Source organism: Falco biarmicus, chromosome 5, assembly GCF_023638135.1.
Source record: "Falco biarmicus isolate bFalBia1 chromosome 5, bFalBia1.pri, whole genome shotgun sequence".
NCBI lineage: Eukaryota > Metazoa > Chordata > Aves > Falconiformes > Falconidae > Falco > Falco biarmicus.
This window is the reverse complement of record NC_079292.1, coordinates 56,678,600-56,698,550: the sequence shown is the minus strand read 5'-3', so window position 1 is coordinate 56,698,550 and position 19,951 is coordinate 56,678,600. Positions and strand designations below refer to the sequence as shown.

Genomic DNA, 19,951 nt, shown 5'->3' with positions numbered 1-19,951 from the left:
TACCAGTTACATTTTAACAAAAACTGTTTCCAAAGTGTGAATACTACCTTGTTGTGTGACCAAAATTGCTTGATGTAGGAAACTTAACTTGCCTTTAAACATAGAAGATGCTTTTTAATGGATGGGTGAAAGCTGGTTTTTAGAAGTCAGAGAGTTTGGGAATTGCCATTAATACCTGTTGGATCTAATGTGATTTTTCCTTTGTATCCCTTACTGTTGCTGGTTTTCAGAAGTGTGTACTGGGTAAATAACACAGTTAAGTGCGCTGCAGCCATTTCATGCATGCAATTTCACAGGCTTCATGGGAGCCCCTTTCGTTACTTGCTGTCTCCTGGCTAGGAGAGTCTGAGAGTTGCTTTAGGTTTATATCCCTGAGTCAAAGGAGAGGACTTACTATATCAATCCCATATGCCAGATATCCTCCTTCTGGTTTGCTCTGGGTGGTGCCTGGCTGTGTCGGAGAACCTTCCTCCAAGTTCCTGTGATGCTTTACTGGAGGCAGAGTAGGAGGGGACAGAAAGCAGGATGACGAAGACCTACATGGCTGGTGCAGCAGCCTCAGCACCTTCTGGTGGAGCACCTGGCTCTGTGGGCAGTCCCCAGCGCTCCACCTCCTTGTGCTGCAGCTGGAGCCTTCTTGTGGTGCGGTTCACTCCCCACCCTGCCCTTCCGCGCACCGTGTGCCCGCAGCAAGGCGAGCCTCTTTGGGCCCATCCCAGATGAGTGCTTGCAGGAACGTTTCTATAGGAACCAGGGGCAGGAAAAACCTGCCCACCAAGTTCAGTGCTCATTAGTCTGGGACATGAGGGCAGGCTGCAGGCAGGGAAGTGATCTCCAGCAAGGCGGAGGCCAGCATGTGATGATGTGGACAAGGAAAGGTGTTCCCCTCTACTACACCTGTTCTAGGAGGTGGAAGGACTTGTAGCCTCGGCACTCTCCTGCCCTGCTGCCTGAGCACCGTGGTTAATTCCCGTCTTACGGGGTGTTTTCTCACCTACGTGCCCAACGCTGGCCTGGCTCCTCCATAGCAGGTTGGTTCAGTAGTGATTGTGCATGCGGTGACGGTTAATAATGGCTGAGGGCGATCCCTACTTGCAAGCTTGTGGTACTGAGGATGGATTCAGAGCAGAGGCAATGAGAAGAAGCACGGCAGACATACCACATGGCTGAAACAGTGATTGCATTGCTAATAAAAGTCATTGGAAACGGGGTTAACTGGGCTGGGAGAAGGCAGGGGAGGAGGAGCTATTGCAGGCTCAGGAACAGAGCAGCTGTGGTTGCAGGGCAGTGATAAGCCTGGGAAAAAAAAGCATCAAAATGCATTCAGTGATGTAGAAAGGGGAATAAGTATTGTCAGGAGATTTACCTGCTTGGTGTGCGTGCTGTGTGCATTCCCATGTAAAGTGAGTGTGCAGGTGCTCATTTTGTAATTCTTGTTACATCTTCAGTTACTAAGGGAAGAGTTGGTGTTCAGAGAACAAGTGAGGCTAGTGATGGGAAGAGTAGAAAACATTTACAGAACTCGTGGGTAAGCAGCTGGCCATTTTGTGGAGAACTTTACTTCTGAGAAACAAAAGCTGGACATTTGTTTGTTTTTCTTTTTGCCCTGAGAGTTGGTGTCAGAAGATCAGAGTGCCTGTTCATCCATGCCAGCCTTTTACTTGCAGAGAACCCATAAAGCCTATGAAATCGCATGCATGAAATGGCTACAGCAGACTTAAAACTTCTGGAAACAAGCAACTGTAAGGGATAAAATCTGGGAGGAAGAAGCCTTATCATTTGTGTTCTCAGACACAGATGCTTTTTATGCTTTTGCAGTGTTTTACAGCTGCTTATCTTGGAGTGCTGTAGCAAGCCACTGCCAGGCTCCGAGTGCTCACTGGAAAGCTCACTGAAATGCAAAGGCAATATAACCTTGTACTACTGAGCACTACAAACAGCTTGGACAGGGCCTGCTGGGTGAATCCCTGGGGTTCCTTCTTTTAGTGCTGTGCAGTCATAAGTAGCTGTACTGGAAAGGGGAAGCTGGAAAACCCATCCCAGACATGCAAATGTTAGTTTCTCCCAGGTTCTTTCCCAAGTGCGAGTGACTGATATATCCCAGCACTGGCTTTGTCTGCGTGGTGGAGGTGGCTCTTGATGTCTCCCACATATGGAGTTGTAAGGTTGATCTTAACGTTCAAAAATCTCTCCCGGTGATTACCGAACTATTCCATTGTTGTCCTGGAAAACCCTTATAAAAATCTGCTGTGAACTGGTATCAGGAAAGTAAGGAGGGGAGCTATGTGGGCTGTTTCATCATCTGAGCTTGATCGCCTGGTTTAGTTTAGAGGAGCCTGGCTCATTGCAGAGGTACTCGATAGCGTGTTGTCCGCATCCTAGCACAATTCATTACAGAAAATCCTTGTCAGAAGCTTTCCCAACTCCTTTCAGGGAGCTGTATTCCACAGCCTAATACGCTTTACTCCTATGGTTTGTGATGCTACTTCTAAAATCTCTTTCAGGCTTTCTGCATCTGATGATACCCCCATTAAACTCTTTTTACTATGCCAGTCCCTTCTCCATGGGCAGTGTATTCAGAGAATGATGATGTATGTTGTGGGGGTTTTTAGTATTCATGATTAAATACAGGTCTTACAATATATGATGGAAAAGGTGATGAAAGTTGACTTGGTTTTTGACATCCTTTCAATCAGCACTGCAGTTAATGTCAGTAGGAATTTGGTAAATGACAGTGTGCTCTTTCTAGCTGATGGGTAGGTATGAAACCATCAGGAAATTCCAGTCTCTGGAATTTAATTTTCCTGTGGGGGAACGTAAATACTAAGGGATTTAATTTTCCTCTGGCGAACTTGAGGGGTCTGTCTGTCCCCCACCATGTTCTTAGATAGTAATTGAGTTCTCTCATCACATTTTTATTTTTTTTTCATTTATGACAGGATAGTGACCTCACACCTCTGAGAACAGCGTTTCTGGACCTGCTGACAGCCTCTGCTACTTGCCCTTTAGCACAATGTCAGGTGAGCAGACAAAAATGGACACAGTATTTTCTGGGTTTGGTTGCTTGTTCTTTGTTCAGCTGCAACTTAGTAAAAGAAAGTTACTGGTTCCAAGAGCTATTCTTTATGTTAACAGAGGGTCTGTTCAAACTGAGGTAAAGAAAATCTCCCTGCTCTTTGTGATCCAGCTTCCTTTTCACTGAGGGTGAGCTCAGTTCCTTTTTTTACCTTGTGCTGAAGCCTGAAGAAGCTGCTTCAGCCATTGAACTCAGAGGAAGAAGGAGGCTGAAATGTAGTCTTCCGTCCCAGTTTTTCGTAAAATTTGCTTGGTTCTGTTCTCCCAAGATTTGCCCCGAAGTAATTGGCTTACTTTATGATCATGAGAGATTTTTGCTAGAAAATGGTAGCTCTAGGGCAGGCGAAATCCTGAAGAATTACTGGATTTCAGCTGTGGACCACTGAGATAAAAACTTTACTAAAACTAGGTCTCCTCCTTCTTTCAGAGCCCAACTCTCCCACTCCCTATTTCTCTCTAAACATTCCATCCTGGTCTGGCTGGTTATTTCAGGGCATATAACCCTGAGGGAGACTATATGTCAAAGCCAAATAAGCCTTTCTCTTGGTGATGTGCACAGTGGAAGACCTGGGGCATGCTTACCTGCTGAAATTGCAAAACTTGATGTCTGCTTTTATTCTAAGGGAAGCTGTTCAGTGGGACACTGCCTGAAACTGGAAAGGCGCTTATCCTGAACACAAAAGATAAAGATGATAGGCATAGTTTCTTTGCTGCAGCTCTCTATACATGGCTTGGCAATATCCCAGCCCTTCTGGAGCACAGGGAGCAGTTGAGCATCTTGCTGAGGGCTCTGATTTCCCATTTTGGTGCCTGGTTGACTAAGGTTCAAGGAACTCTGGAGTGCTTCTGGTGCTGGGGTCAGTGCCTCTGTAAGAGGCATTTACTCCTCCATAATATTTTTTTTTTCGCCGGTAATGATTCCCCTGGCTTGGCACTGATTGCACAGCTTTTCCAAGCAGAAGAAAGAGCATACGATGCCATGGACCTATTCTCTTCCCTAAAAAGTCCCTTTCTTAGAACTCCGTTTGGCCTTTTTGCTGCTTTTGTAAGGGACAAAACCATCTGAAATTGCTTGCTTGGTGAAGTGGGAGCTCTCTCAGTGTCTACAGTAGCAGTAGTGACAAACTTCTGGGTTAGTCCTTCCCTTGCTGGAACAGTCTGTATTGAGTGTGTGTCTTCCAAGGGAGTCTTTCCAGGTTTTCAATGCTATATGTTGATCTCTTTCTGTTTAGGCCATCACACTCCCTCTGCTGGGGGTCCCTTCTCAGCACTCACTCCCAGTATTTGGCCTCAGGAGATCCTGGCAAAATACACACAGGTACAGTGTCGGGCAGGGAGGGGGTGTTCCCTTTACTTCTGTGCAGAGCCAGAGACCCTGGTGATTTCTGGTGGTCTCTGAAAGCCACAGGGAAAAGGAGGGGAGAAGGTGCACTTGCCCTCCCGTGTTTGGTTATGAATGCTTGTTTGCTACTTCAACTTTGTGTGTTTTGCGGCTGCATCCTGGGTCTTGCAAGAGGATCTTGCAGAGCACAAAGAAACTTGTGTGAATTATTGCCCTGTTGTTTTGCAAGTATTGCTGCACTGTAAAAATGTTGACATCCTTGGGGAGTCTCTGTCATCATCAGGCTACTGTGGATGGCTTGTGCATGGCAGGAAATGCTAGCCTCAAGACTTGTCACCAGGTGGGCAGAGCAGGAAGGAAGGAAGCAGCCATGGAATTTCATAATTTACCCACAGTGTTTGCTGAAGGTGGTTAAGCCCAGTGAAGCAGATAAAGTTTATTGTGGAGCTATGCTAGAAGCACGCTTCTTGGGTGCTGCCTGGGTGCAATGCTTGTGAGAGACCCCCACAGGAGAGACAGGTGGGCTTGCAGGACAGGGGAGGTAGCTGTAGGTTTTCACTCCTTAAAAAGCCCTTTGTAACCTCCAGTGTGTACCCTGCAACCACAAGCATAGATGAGGAAAGTTGAGGTTTGGGTCATGGACCTTAATTTCCTTTCACCTGTAATTTGGGCTTGCTTCACAGGTGAAAATCCCAGGTTTGTCTGCTGCTTTCAGAGAAAATCTGAAAGCAACAGACAGGAGATGGAGCAATGCAGGGAGCTGAATTTGCAGTGTGTGTGCAGAGGTAACAGAAGACTGCTGTGTGTTAGAGATGCGGACAGTAGAGACCACTTTAGCTGGTGTGTGGGCCAGTTCTTCAGTCCATGAGGAGGGCTGTGTGTCCCTCCAGGTGCGAAATTCTGTCTTGGTATGATGTTGGGCTCAAGCCCTGCTGGAAAAAGGATGTGAAGGCAGAGCTTCACAACTCCCATGAAGTCAAAACGGGAACGGCATGCAACACCTCCTCAGCTGGGAATTGTGGTGGGAGTCATTGAAAGCAAAAGGGCAAGGAGTCTAGTTGTGTAGAAGGCACAGTGTGGATAGAGGTGGCGTGGGGCAATATCCACATCTCTGTTCAGTTTTTAGTGCTAAATTGGTGAAAGTGTGTGTTTTCCTTCCTCACATCTCCCAGAAAGAAGATTGCATCGAGCAGCCAGAGTTCCACTATGATGAATTTGGTTTCCGAGTTGATAAGGAAGGTAAAGCCAGACCTATCCCTCCCCCTTCCATTGTGTCCTGTGCCCAGCCCTTCCAATGCTTTCGAGTACGGCAGGGTGATTTTTGCAGTCATTCTGTGCTAGATCTCATCTACCCACCTGTTGTCATCTTTCTGTATCCTACCATTGTAATCCAGTGTATTAGACGTGCTGGCCTCATGGGAGTCTGGAGCATAGATTAGTAGCAGAATCATTTCCATCCCCTTATGCTTGTGCCATGGGTAAGAGAGAAAAGTTAAGAGCAAGTTATTATTTCCCTTAGCAGCTGTATGCTGGGGAAGGGCAACCTTCCCAGTTCGCAGCGGGGTCTGTTGTGTTCAGTAAGCGCTGATAGCTGGCACAGTGACATGTGCTGTCTGTTGAAAAAGTCACGGCCGAGGTGAGCGGCAGCAGTATGTGTTCTACCCATCCCTGCAGCTTGGCAAAGCGTAGGATGAACTGAAGGGGCAGAGCCCCTATCCTAGTTTTTCTGCAAGATACAGAGGCAGGCGACCAAACAGAAGGAGATGTGGAGAGCTATTGCAGCTGGGCATTGAACTACAACTGTCTGCCTTTGCAAAGAGGAAGAGAAAGGCGTGCAGGATGTAGGTATTGCTTTATGAGAGGATGTTTCCAGGGCTCAGGCCATACAGTGCAAGGGCAGAAGTTGTTTGCGTGTGTACCCTGAGGCACCTTGAGTCATAGAGGATCCTCTTTGAAGCAATTACCCGGAGATGAGAACAGGACACAGCAATTTTCTTAAGCCAGAACATTTGATAGACTTGTGCATTATAAAATCAGCAGAAGATTTAGACTGCATTGTTGGGATGTGTTACGTGATGAAGGACAGGGTGCCTTACGTCAAACCTGTACTTGTGCTAAAGCGTCTATTTTAGAAGCCAGCCTCAGGATAAGATGCTCTCTCATTGAGAATTTGGAAGTGTCCTTTTTAAAGCTTTTTTGGTGGTGAAATATCCCCAAAGTTAACATTTCGCACCTCATTACTTGCATGAGAATATAGCTTCTGCTTGCCACCTCGGAGGCTCACTATGCTTTTGTCAGCCTGATTTACAGATCCTTACAAAACCCAGCAGGATGACTGCTGCCAGGGTCTTGTTTAATTCCAGCCACGCTCTGCTCTAAATCCTGAGTAGGTAGAGACTAGAAGCCTGCTGACAGCTTCTTAGTTCTCAAGGCTCCAGTGCCTTTTGCTTACGACCATAAAATTTGGTGCATGGAGAAGACAATTAGAAACCAAGCTTTGCTTTTCCATGCTCTGGCTGGAGGATGTGAATGTTTTTAATGTGCTTTCTTCAGATGGCCATCTTACTCCGCACCCTGCCCTATGTTCGTTCCCTCTTATTTGTCTCCATTTCTTTCCCTTCCCTTTGCTGAGGCAGACAGTGCTGAGCCAAACTCCAGCAGACATCGTCCTCCACTGACAGAGGAGCCACAGCAGAGGCTCAAGTGGCAGGCTCATCTGGAATTCACCCACAACCATGACGTGGGTGACCTCACCTGGGACAAAATTGAGGTCACCCTACCGCATTCGGACAAGCTGCGCTCCCTGGTGCTAGCCGGCATCCCACATAGCATGAGGCCACAGGTGAGAGTGTTGCCTGTTCTGGGCAGGCTCACCTGCCTGGAGTAAGAGACAGTGGAGCAAAACTGCTTGCTCTTGGTTGAGAGCGTGTCAGATTATGGCTTTCTGTGGCTGTCTTAGTGACTCTTCCTGTCTCTGTTCACCCTGCTCCCCCAGCTGTGGATGCGCCTGTCAGGAGCCTTGCAGAAGAAGAGGAATTCAGAGATGTCATATCGGGATATTGTGAAAAACAGCTCTAACGATGAAACTATTGCAGCCAAACAGGTAGGAGATACTGCATGGTGCTGACTGGGCACAAAGGAGTGCGGAGAAGGGCAAGATTTTCTGTGTGAGAAGGAAAGAGTGTCTGGTTGAGAGGACATATGTGGTTAAATCCTGCTGAAGCTTAAGCCTGTCGGGCATATTTCTCTTTTGTTTTGTTGGAATAGCAGCTGTGTGCCTCCCCTCCTTCTTAGAACAGCATGAAGGGGGTCTGGGCCATGCTACCTGCAGGCTAGAAAACAGTGCTGCAGTTGCATTTCAGCAAACATCCTGATAGTCACTGAGAGAAGTGAAGGGTGAAAGGCTGACAGGTGCACCTCTGTTGAGGTAGTGGCAGCTGCTTCCAGGGACTGTCTTTGTTCCCCCAAGCACAAAGTCTCTGAACACCGACAAGACTGTTAGAGAGTGTTTGCCCTCTTCCTTTGACCTCTCATTTTGTGGGAGGAGGCAAAGGCAAAAGAAACTGAGCTCTGCACATGCACACCTCTCACCAAGAAGCTAGGTACAAAAGGGTTGGAAGGAGGAACAACACTGCCCGAGGGAGATCTGTGGGCTGTTCACCCCCAAGTCCCCTGTCACAGATGTGGCCAGGTTGTTGGTTTCTCTCTGGAATAGGTTTGTTGGGAAGCCTTGCTCGAAATCCAAGCAGATGAAATTCCCAACTAGTATGCTTACTATTCTCAGCAGTGAAACTAGTGACTGAGTTTAGACAAGTATTTCTTGGGAGTCATCAATTCAGTGTCTGCACGGGCATTTTCCCACGTCAGTGAAAGCCGTTAAACTGATCCCAGGTATCTGGACAGGGCCGCCTTCCTTGGTGCTTAAGGACTTACGGATGGGTGTGGGAAAGCAGAGTTCTCTGAAGCAAGGGGCCATGGGGAAGTGCAGACAGCAGAAGGCCGTTGTTCAGATGCTGCAAGCTGACTCTGTCCTTGTTTATGGCTGTCTGGCAGATTGAAAAGGACTTGCTACGCACAATGCCCAGCAATGCCTGCTTCTCCAACGTGAACAGTATCGGGGTGCCACGGCTACGGAGGATACTACGGGGACTTGCCTGGCTCTACCCAGAGATTGGATATTGCCAGGGCACTGGCATGGTAACCTTCTTTCAGAGTGTCTTTGTGGTAGGGATCATTTTTTCTGGGGTCACTGCTGGGGCAAATGATTTGAGACAGTGCTGCCAGATGTTATGGCTTCCAGATGAGCTGAAGGGAAATCCCTTCCATGTAGAATATCTTTCCTAGGGAAGGGAGAGCAGGATAGTACCATGCCTCCAAAGATTTGGAAGAATTCAGTCTGTCTGTTGGGGAGGGGCAGGCATTACACTGCGGAGAAATCCCTTCAGTGAGGCTGCAGGAGAACTGCTGCAGAGGAAGGAAGATGTTGGTCACCTAGATATTGGTCCATATGTCCACAAGAAGAAGTGGGGCGAGAGTTCTGGTCCTTTCAGGACTTGCAGGTCTTCTTTCTTAAAAATCCTAGGTGGCTGCCTCTCTGCTGCTCTTCTTAGAGGAGGAAGATGCCTTCTGGATGATGTGCGCTATCATCGAGGAACTGGTTCCTGCCTCCTACTTCAGCACCACTCTGATGGGTGTGCAGACAGACCAGCGTGTCCTGCGACAGCTTATTGTGCAGTACTTGCCCCGCCTGGACAAGCTGCTGCAGGAGCATGACATTGGTAAAAATGTGCCCTAGAAACCATAACTTTTCTTGCCAGGGGGACGTGCAGACAAATTTTTGTTCTTGTGTCATAAAGGGAGAGCAGCAGGGCCCTAGAGGCAATGCATGGTCATCTTTAAGCTGGGAGGACAGCACTTAGGAGTCCAACTTCACTGGCTGGCTAACTTCTGTTGTGTTTCTTTTCCATGTCTTTATTCACAGAGCTCTCCTTGATCACCTTGCACTGGTTCCTCACCTCTTTTGCTAGTGTTGTCCACATCAAGCTGCTGCTGCGTATTTGGGACCTTTTCTTCTACCAGGGCTCTCTGGTACTGTTCCAGCTCACTTTGGGCATGCTCAGCATGAAGGTAGTTCCCACCTCCTCTTCTTCCTCTGTAGTACTTTGGTGTTCACTTCTGAATTTTAGGGACAAGAAGGTTTTGTATCCACTTTCTGTATGTGGTTTGGGAGTGTGTTAGGGAAGACAGCTTCCTGCTGCCTTCAGGACTGGAGGCTGTGAAAAACTTCCAAGGCACTTCACAGAAATCGGGGAATGCTATTGCCTTTTCCCCTGTGTACCTCATTTGTTCCCTCGTAGTTAAACTCTTTAATTAAATCAGCTGCCCCCCTCTGCTCAGTCTAGATCCCAAATTGAGGTGTCCGTCTTACCTAAACCAAGATGCCTCTTGGTTTTGCAGAGTCTGAGCAGAGATATAAAACCAATGTCTGTGATCATCTAGGAAGCTTTTGATGGCACTGTTGAACACTCAGAGATTTGTGTTGTCCTGACTACATTTGATTTGGATGGCTTACATTTAACCGTTTGATCTTTCCCTTTTTATGTGAAAAATAATTTTGTGCTTCAGCTTACTGCATGAAGGGCAAGGGTGAGCCTGCTGGGAGTAACAGGAAGGTAGAGCACAGCTTGACGTGGCTGGCACTCTATAGCGTGTGAGACTGAGCAGCTTCCATTCTTTTATCCCCAGCAAGATTCCTGCTGTGCCAGTTCTAGTGGTGGGTGCAGAATAGCTTTGGTTTTGTCTTTCCTTGGTGATTTGATTCCATTTCAACAATGAATGCTGTAATTCAAAAATACACCAGCTAGAATTCTGGGGGGCGGTCTCAGTGCGGCAGAGCAGTAAAAGATGCTGTTCCCCACCCAAAGTTAGCTTGGACTTTTTCTGCCGAAGTTTTTTATGGAATTGTGTAGTTGTGCCTGCCCAGGCTGTACACTGAATGTAAAATTGCATCTAGCAGCCCCCAAAGCATAGCTGTCATGCTCACTGTTCTGTGTGGCAAAATGACTGTTGTTGCAGGAGGATGAGCTAATCCAGTCTGAGAACTCTGCCTCAATCTTCAACACGCTTTCAGACATCCCAAGTCAGATTGAAGATGCGGATGTGTTGCTGCAGGAGGCCATGCGTGTGGCTGGCTCGCTGACAGATGTGGCGGTGGAAACCCAGCGTCGCAAACACTTGGCCTACCTCATTGCTGACCAAGGGCAGCTGCTCAACTCCAGCACCACTGTCAACAATTTATCCAAAGTGAGTGCACAGGGTTCCATTCGCCTCTGCTGCTCCATTGTTACCGTTCCCTTATGTATCCCCTCCCAACTGCTGTTTGTGAGCAGGAGGCCTTCCTCCCTGGGAGGATTTTGGCTCCATGATAACTGTCGTCCAGTGGAGGAAAAGTATTGGGAAGTTGGAGGAAGGTCTGTACGAATGAAATGCTGCCAGATCTGTCCTGGCTGATAAATGCCCAGGTGAAAGGGATGTTGACGTTGATTGTAATTACCATTAATGAGAGTTATGATGAAATCTGATGCATTTCATTAAGGAAACTAAAAGAAACAACATATGCTTTTGGCAGAATCAGGTTGGAGCACACAGCAGAATAGTAATGGATTAAGCCCAGTTCCTAAGAAACTGGTACACTAAAATAACTCTGGAAGGTAAAGTCAGAAAAGAGCAGCAGCCTTTGAGAAGCTGAATAAAAAATGCACCTTTGTTAGATCTTGGAGTGCAGTCTGCTGTTGCAGCTGTAGTAGCTCCTGTTTGCCAGGCCTGTGTGGAAGATGTATTCTTGATGCTCGTCTGTGTGCTAATCACAAGACACTCCTGCTATTCTAAAATGTAATAGGCATCCACTTAGAAATTTATATATAATTGCATGTGGAACTGCTTTTGGCAACAAGCAGAATTAGAACTAAAATTATTCACTCGAATCATGGTTGAGTCTTGAATTTCAATTATGCTTTCGTAATAACTGAGCTATAAATAACCTGTTGCACATGGAGCAGATCAAGCAGTAGAGCTGATTCATTGCGTTAGAACTAGGACAGCCCCTGTCTAAAACTGACAGTTCACTCGCCCCTTCCAGTGGTAGCTGTCAGGATCCCTTGCCCAGAGTTGACCAGTGTGGAGGGTTGCTTTATTTCATTTCTGAAATCTGTCCTAATGTGTGCACTTCGTTCCCTCTCTTTCCTCTCCCTCAGATTGTGCGACGCAGGACTCAGCGCAGGAAATCTGGCATCACCTCTCTGCTTTTCGGTAAGGACAATCCTGTGCCTTTCAGGTGGTGGTGATGGATATAGCAGCCTAGGAAGGAGGGGAGTGAGCAAAGCAGGGAAGCACTGGGACAGAGGAAGAAGGGAGAACAGAGCCAGAACTGAAGGATGACAGGGGAAAAGTGCAGTTTTCTTCTTGCTTGCTGAAGTAGTCTGAGCTCAGAAAGTAAATTTAGGTTAGGTGGCTAGTCCCTGAATGGTGACCAACGGTGAGCTGCAGCTCAGCCCAGCTGTAATGTCCTTCTTGCACTGAATGACAGGTCAAATGCATTTTCTGGCAGACTGTCTGCAGTCCACAGGCTGGATGTTGTACTCTCCTGATCTTACTCTGCTCAGTTCAGGAGCATCTCTGATGATCTGAAACAGGACAGGATGATCCAGGTGTCACCCATGAAAATTTATAAATGCAAACATCACTGATGTTCCCTCTTACTTACTCTGAGTTCAATGTTGTGAACACTTTTGAGCCTTAATTTTCCTCACTTACAAGCTAATCCAGAGTATGTTCGGAAAGCTCACGGCCAGAATAAGCTTCGCGTGGGTTTAACAGTAACTTGCTACTTTGACTCCATGATAGCCCTTTCTGTTGTAAGCCTCACTGTCATCACCTTCCTTGCAACTGGTTAGCTTTCTTGAAGTTGCCACATCTCACCACAGAAATTGTTTTTCCGGAGGAAGACAACATACTGAATTTACAGGGTTCAAATAGTGTTTCTGTTGTGGTTGAAGCAGCCTGAATAAATCTAAAGCGGGGTTTTACTGGTCTTTTCAGAGAAGAGCTTTCCTGATGTTCACCTGGAAGCTGATACGTTCACAGGCTTGCTACAAGCACATATAGCATTACCTATAAAAGTTATGGTAGAAGATCAGTGAAACTGTAAAGTCAAGCATGCAGAAGCGAAGAAGTGGCAGGAAGGTTACTTGTGCAATCTAGACTCAGACCTCATGTATGTAATACTACCATAAAATCAATACAGACTGGACCAGCAGGGAACTTAGCTGCAAAATGCATCTTTCTTGTGTCTCAAATAGTCTCTTTGACCAAGTTGATTAGTTTTACGAAGGTGTATAGTGAGTTATACTCACACAAAATGATAAAGTTCAAGCTTCAGAATGTATTAATAAGTAGAACTGAGATGATTGATAGTGTTTGCTCATTTTAGTGAGTGTACAGTGACTGTCATGTTTTTTACCTAATATTTTTCTTAGTATTTAAAATGTTGATTAAAATAGAGAAGTTGTCATCTTGCAGCAGATGACCAGAATGGAAAAACTTCAACCCAAGTGAGGGGAAGGAAAGCTTGGATATGATAAATCCATGTTAAACTGGGAACTGTCAATCGACCTCATGTGTGAAGTCTGTTGCCTGTAGTAGTTGCTGAGTACAGCTGGTACATAGCCCTCATCTGGGTGGGAATAAGAATTTACCCAGAACTTAATTCTTCCTTAGAGTGAGTGCAGATTTAGTAGTGGCTTGGACAGGAGTCATAGAATTGCAAGGGCACTGTTTGGAAGAGACCTCTAGATGTCTGTAGTCCAGCCTCTCCTGCTCAAAGGCAGACTCTTGCTCGTGCTAGATCAGGTCAGCCAGGGCTGCTTCTAGCTGAAATTCAAGGAGTTGGACCAGATTTCTAATGAAGAAATTGAAAGAAGAAACAGTGAAAGACAGTTTGGCAGAGAACAAGATGTGCATGTTGCCCTTTTCCGGTTGGCTGGGCACTGCAACAAGGAAATGCAGGAGAGGTAGTCCTCCTCTGCATAGCTGCGCAGCTAGTCGGTCTTTGCAGGCTCAGAACAGAGCCTCCTCACCTGTGGTCGATCCTGCGCTGGTTTCCTGTTTTGGAAGCATACGTGCAGGCGTGTTGGGTGCAGCGAGGTGAATCTGGTGGAAACCCCAGTTACTTGCCTCTGTATGGTTGTATTCTAAGGTAGGAGGGTGTGGAACTTACTTCCCGTATCTCCTGCTTGTGTTTTGGTGGGACTGATCTGAGTACAGATGGAGGAGCACAGTATTCTGTCCAGAAGGGACTGAATGGTGACAGAAAGAGTCAGTGATCTATGTAAATGGGGGCAGCCCACTGAGCGTGGCTGTGGTTGAGTAGTTTGTTCTTTAGTCACATTCTGTTTTAGCAACATGAATTTTCTGGGAATCCCCACCATCTGCGTGATCACTGATCTACTTACAATCTTTGTATCTCTGAATCTGTAGTGAGACTCCTTACATGCTCTGTTTCCTACCTCTGGCCACTGAGGAGGAGGTTTTGTTAATTTTCATTGCTTGGACTGGGAGTAAGTATGCCCTACAATTTTTCTAGTCCAGAAGCAAAGTTCAGTTTTCTCTTAAGCTCCCTGTGCCTAATTGTCTAATAATTTAATTTAGCAAATAGAAAACAACTCTAAAAATAATTTAAAATCTAATTTTGTGCTTCTATTTATGTTCTTAAGGTTTTGGTCTTTTTAATTAGGATCACTTATGATTAAAATATATTGCTAATCACTTTTCAATAAGCAGAAGTTTCATGTGTACCTGGCTGTTGCAGCGGCTGTATAGCTCAGGCCATGCTTTATTCATACTGGTTTCTGTAATGCTGTTAGAAGATAAGCGAAGTACTAGTGTGCTAGCCAGTGGTTTATTTGGGTCTTGTATAAAAGCTGTGTTTGTATAAAAATTGGAGTTCAGTGACAAATACATTGGTTTTAATGTTGATTTTGTTAATCGAGCTACCATTACAGAGAGAGCAAAAATAGATGTATGAAAGTATACTTTCAATTTAAAACAAACTGAAATTTTTTAGAAAAAGAACCAAATGGTTCAATGTTCTCTAACATCATGTACCCAGTTTTTAAGGCATTCAAATACATTTAACTGTCTAAAGAATCTATCCTGTTAGGTATCTCTCTGCATAAGTTAATAGAGACAGGCTGTCAGAACTCCTGTGGAATTAGTGACAGTTGAAAGATGCTTTGCTAACTTTTACTTTGTACCTATGACCATTCCTATACACCCAAAACCTTTGAAATCTGGCTCTTAGGGAGGTCGAGGTCTTGCCTAGGTGATGGCTTTTCTCTTGTGGCTCTGACTTCTAGACTGACAGAGGAAAGTAGGCTGTCTTGGTTTTTCAGAATTTTTTCAAGACTCGATATAGAATACACTCAGCCTGTGAGCTATGCAAAAATCAGAAGTAGTTCAACCAAAAAACTGTTTCAGTTTCAAGAGAATTTCAATTAAAGAGAATTTTTGAAAGCTCCCTAGTTGCGTGTCCCACCATTCAGCTGACTATATACTGATAGACACTTCTCTAAAGTAGTACACGGCACCTTGGTATACTGAGTTGCCCAGACATAGCAAAGAAGACAACTTCCAGTTTCATATGTGGTTCGAAACTGTCCTTAAAATATGAGGCAGTCAAATTGCTATTAGCTACTTATATTATTGAATAGATTAGCAGTAAGTACTTGCCATAGTGTGGGCACTTCTAATGCCAGGCTTTTTTATTTCTGCAGAATCAATGATTTCTAATGTTAACAAAAAATAAATACCTTATACTTGTTTTCCTTCTCTTGCCTTCCCTCTGGCTGTGTGTGCTCCCCAGGGGATGACGATCTGGAGGCACTGAAAGCCAAGAACATCAAGCAGACAGAGCTGGTGGCTGACCTGCGTGAGGCCATTCTCCAGGTGGCACGACACTTCCAGTGTGTGGATCCCAAGAACTGCAGCATTGTGAGTGGGAACAGCTGGATCTGCGCTGCTGTGTGCTCCAGGCATGAGGGCTGAGTATCTGCCACAGGACAGGGCTGTTCAAATGCTCCTGGAACGTGGGCTTAAAGAACATGCGAGGTGTAACAACTGGAGGGTTGCTCGACCCATCCCTGGTGGAGGAGGGCTGTGCTGGGAGGTTGTCTGCAGGCTAGGAGCAGGAAAAGGTTTGGGAGCAAGGGCATGCAAGATTTGTCTGATCAGCTTGGAGTCATCTATTGCTTTTCATTCCTCTTTGCTCTTCATCCACATGCATGCTAGGATCTGACTCCAGACTACAGCATGGAGAGCCACCAGCGAGACCATGAGAACTATGTGGCCTGTTCCCGTAACCGACGACGGCGAGCCAAGGCACTACTGGACTTTGAGCGCCATGATGATGATGAGCTGGGCTTCCGCAAGAATGACATCATTACGGTGCGTCAGGCTGTGAGACAGGGACCAGGGCAAGACCGTGCAGACCCAGCTTGTATGGGATGCTGCACTGCCTCTTCTGCGGGGAAAGAAGGAAGGAGATAAGCTCAGAGCCCAGTTAGGAGTCCAAGGGAAGCAGCTGGTGTTTCCGGGCACTACCTGGGGGTGAGGCAGTGTGTTCCTGTGAGTGTTGTCTTGTGGGTCATTCTCAATGCAGCTACAGAGTCCCTTTCCTGGTTGCCATGCAGCTGAGCAAAAGATTGATTTGGTCCAGCCTTGGTCCTGTTTTAACACCAAGCTGTGGTAAGACTGTAAAAGCATCCATTTGCATTTGAGCTGTGGGTGTCCCCTCTGAAATTGAGGAGAACGGGTAGTACAGTGTTTGCAGTAGCCTTTTTCCCTTGGAGGCTCTGGGCCATGTGAGAAAGAGAACATTGGCAAAATGGCAAAAAAAAATTGGTTGAGAAGAAAGCAGCTCCTCGTTGTGCCCACATAGCTGTGCAGCTGTAGCCCTCCTGCCACTGCATTCTCTTCAACCGGTGTTTTCCACTCCCTGTTTTTCAGATCATTTCCCAGAAGGACGAGCACTGTTGGGTGGGAGAGCTGAATGGACTGAGAGGTGAGAGCGGGATGGGTTGCACTGGGGAGAGTGGGGCCAGATGCAGAGCATCTGTTCATCCACGGTGGCTGCTTTGGCACATTTGCAGCAAAGGCTCTGCTGGTTACTCAGAGCATCTGCCAAGAACAATGGAAATGTTAAAGCAGGGTATGAGAGCAATCATGCAGCTATCTGGTTACTTCTTGCAAACAGCAAGTTTAGGCTCCATCCTCCTGGCACAGGGTGGTTTGGGTGCATGTCATCTCTGCTGCTTGTGGGCAGTGTCCTGTAATTGGCTTCCTCTTGCAGTTGCCTTAATTCTTGTGATTTTGAGGCTGCTTGCTTCCTCCCTTGGGGTTGGACCCTATGAACTCTGATCTCTTCTCAGCTTCCACTGGGCTCTGGTCTTGTCTGTGTAGGGGCTTCTCAGTGTCTATATCAGGCTCACCTCCTTGTCCACTCTTTGTAGGTTGGTTTCCTGCAAAATTTGTGGAGATCTTGGATGAGCGGAGTAAGGAGGTAATAAGAGAAACCAAACCACCACACACCACCACAACAACAACAACAAAGAGTTATGTCATAGCTGAAAAAATGTATTTGAAGAGAGCCATATATTTCCCTCCTTTGGTCTGTTTGCTGTCTCTGGCTGTGGAGTGCTTAGTGATTGATCGGGCAGCTTATCTTCCTAAGCGTGTTTGCTCAACTTCCTCACGCTGACCAAGTGGAGAAGAGGGCCCCAGAGGGCTGCAGGGGGGTAGGCTGGGTGTGATACCTGGGCTTGCAAGGACCCTAAAGATGGACTTCAGGAAAGCTGAGAAAGCAGCAGGCAGGTATGCAGGAGGATCCTGTGGGCAGTGTTCCTGCCGGCTCCCCATTGCCTGTACTTTCTTCCTCCTTTGAGGCTGTGCCTGTGGATCCTGCTCATGCTTTGCCACAGTGGAATTCTCCCCATACAGCTGTGCCCAAGGGGGCATTCTGTCTCAGTTCCTTTTGCAACTGTCCCTGGCGAGATGCCACCTATATAGAGAAGATACCTCGATATGGCCCCAAGGCTGGGGCAGCAGGAGGCAGACATCATTAGCTGTTGGCCTAATCAATTTGCAGGGGACATGGAGAAGATTCTGTTCCCTCTCTCTTCCTCGGCATTTGGAGAGTGAAGAAGGACTCAAAGGCTGACCTGAGACCCCCAGGGGAAGCCCCTAGAGAGATGTCACTATTGAGATCTCACTTGCTTCCTCACCCCCTTCTCGGGGCTGGTTCCTTAGATGCAGATCACCTCTCTGTGTACAAACGCTACAAACACATCCTGTACTGCTGAGCAGTTCTCCTCCCAACTGTGGAATTAGAGAGGATCCCACTTACCCTAATTTTGGAATATACTTCATGCTAACAGCATGTCAGGGTGATACCCTGAAGTGGTGTACCCCCGACCTGGGAATTCCTCTCTATATCCATTTGTCGTGACTTTTAGCAGCTTACAGAGCCTCAGAGACCCTGCAAGTGCAAGTCCCTCTCCTTACATTAGCTCAGTCAGCTTCACACCAAACCACAAACAACAGTTCCTGCATGCTGAACGCTGCTAGGATGGTGCGGGGGTCACCTGTGTGGTCTCCTGGGCACCACCTAGGCCCAAAGGTCCTGGTGTCTCACCAAATTCCCGGGGAGTAACACAGAACGTGGTGCCTTATGCATGAGCTAGCAAGGGCGTAAGGCGTTAAGGGAAGGGGAGCTGGTGGGCACCTGGGAGTGGAACAGGTCTGTGCAGAGAAGCTGTAGGGGGTTGAACTGCCTCCATGCTCTCCCCCCTCACCAGTATGCTGAGAGCTGGCTCTTCATGTTCCTCAGTACTCCATCGCTGGAGATGACTCAGTCACAGAAGGGGTGACAGACCTGGTACGAGGGACGCTCTGTCCAGCCTTGAAGTCCATATTTGAACATGGATTGAAGAAGCCATCTCTGCTGGGGGGCCCCTGCCATCCCTGGCTGTTCATTGAAGAGGTGAGGTGTCTCCGTTCCTGTTGTGGAGCTGTGTTGCTGGGGTGAGGGGGCTGTGGGGCGGAGCGTACTGACTGTCCACCTGCTCGCCTAGGCTGCAAGCCGGGAGGTGGAACGGGACTTCGACTCTGTGTACTCTCGCCTTGTGCTCTGCAAGACCTACAGGTAAGGCCACGTTAGTCACACCAGGCAGCTGGGTCTGTGCCCTGTTCCTGTGCGCTCGTCAAACTGCTGCTGCTCTCCACCTTGGGAAGGGTCGTGGTCTGCCCCATCCTCTTGTGCGTGTGGTGGCAGCTGGCCGCTGTGCCTGTGTTGACTCGGGGCTGGCAGTGGAGCCACTTTGTCACTTGGAGCGCAGTACACTTGTCCCCTTCCCTGGGCTCCTGTGTTTTGCTTCTGAGTCTGTATCTTGCTCTCTCATGGCTGCAGGATCACCTGTGGGCTCAGCAGTAGCCAGAGGGCTGGTGGGGTATGGAGAGGGAAAGGTCTACATGCGCCCAGGGTGGCTGCGGAGCTAGCTGGGTCTCTGCTGTCATCTCTGCAGGCTTGATGAAGACGGCAAAGTTCTCACTCCAGAGGAGCTGCTTTACCGGGTGAGTGCTGTCCCCAGCCCCGCCAGGGTCCAGCCCCTAATGTGGGGAAGTTTCCCACGGGGGCTGCTGGAGGGTGGTGCCCATCTCTCTAGGGAGATGCTAAGGAGTCTCCCAGACCTTCCCTGATGGGAGGGAGCAGAGGCAGCAGATGCCTGGGGAAAGGCAGAAAGTGAAGCCATCAGGAAGCCTCAGCCCCTCTGAAGCTGGCAGGTGGTGCTGTGTTGCTGAAATGGCTGCCCTGCCCAGCCTGAGGCGGAGCTGAGAAGGCAGTAACCACATCTTCCATCCCTGCAGGCGGTTCAGGGTGTGAACATGACACACGATGCTGCCCATGCACAGATGGATGTGAAGCTTCGTTCCCTCATCTGTGTTGGACTCAAGTGAGTCATCCAGTCCTGATACCCTTGACATCGTGGGTGCAAGCAGCTTGGGAGGGGGGAGAGCGGCCTCGCGGGCAGCAGTTGTTTCAGTCTACCTTAGTCCACAGGGTCTGTTTTCTTCTCTCACTGCAGCCACTGAGTGGGACTTGCTGCTTTGTAGTTCACTGTGCCGGCCTGGCTCCTGGCTAGAAGAAGTAGCAAGTGTACTGGGTTATTCTGTTCCCACTGGGGACAGGACTGAGGGCTGGGGTCAAGGCTTGGGCTGAAAATAGACTGTCCCAAAGGAATGGGGCTTCTTTCCCTGGCTTCAGCTGCTTAACGTGGCTCTACCCTATTGCTGCAGCGAGCAGGTGCTGCATTTGTGGCTGGAGGTGCTGTGCTCAAGCCTGCAGACCGTGGAGAAGTGGTTCCATCCTTGGTCATTCCTGCGCAGTCCTGGCTGGGTGCAGATCAAATGTGAGCTGAGGTAAGT

The 19,951-nt window shown here is 47.7% G+C and overlaps 1 protein-coding gene across 9 annotated transcripts in view; it reads left to right on the top strand.

The window, feature by feature from the left end:
- Positions 1–19,951, top strand: part of SGSM3 (small G protein signaling modulator 3) — a 30,704-nt gene that overhangs the window by 7,543 nt on the left and 3,210 nt on the right. For 7 of the 9 annotated variants that reach the window (XM_056341952.1, XM_056341956.1, XM_056341953.1 and 4 more), the window contains 19 exons: positions 2,940–3,020; positions 4,308–4,393; positions 5,590–5,656; positions 7,054–7,259; positions 7,413–7,520; positions 8,471–8,614; positions 9,000–9,195; positions 9,399–9,544; positions 10,493–10,720; positions 11,671–11,725; positions 15,336–15,463; positions 15,761–15,916; positions 16,478–16,532; positions 16,981–17,030; positions 18,357–18,509; positions 18,601–18,671; positions 19,051–19,099; positions 19,394–19,479; positions 19,823–19,945. In XM_056341952.1, coding sequence (XP_056197927.1) covers positions 3,014–3,020; positions 4,308–4,393; positions 5,590–5,656; positions 7,054–7,259; positions 7,413–7,520; positions 8,471–8,614; positions 9,000–9,195; positions 9,399–9,544; positions 10,493–10,720; positions 11,671–11,725; positions 15,336–15,463; positions 15,761–15,916; positions 16,478–16,532; positions 16,981–17,030; positions 18,357–18,509; positions 18,601–18,671; positions 19,051–19,099; positions 19,394–19,479; positions 19,823–19,945 — 2,114 coding nt within the window. In that variant the 5' untranslated portion in view covers positions 2,940–3,013. Of the gene's footprint in view, positions 1–32; positions 1,032–2,939; positions 3,021–4,307; positions 4,394–5,589; positions 5,657–7,053; positions 7,260–7,412; positions 7,521–8,470; positions 8,615–8,999; positions 9,196–9,398; positions 9,545–10,492; positions 10,721–11,670; positions 11,726–15,335; positions 15,464–15,760; positions 15,917–16,477; positions 16,533–16,980; positions 17,031–18,356; positions 18,510–18,600; positions 18,672–18,935; positions 19,100–19,393; positions 19,480–19,822; positions 19,946–19,951 lie in introns of those variants that run through there. The other 2 variants (XM_056341958.1, XM_056341960.1) reach the window with 2 other exon arrangements.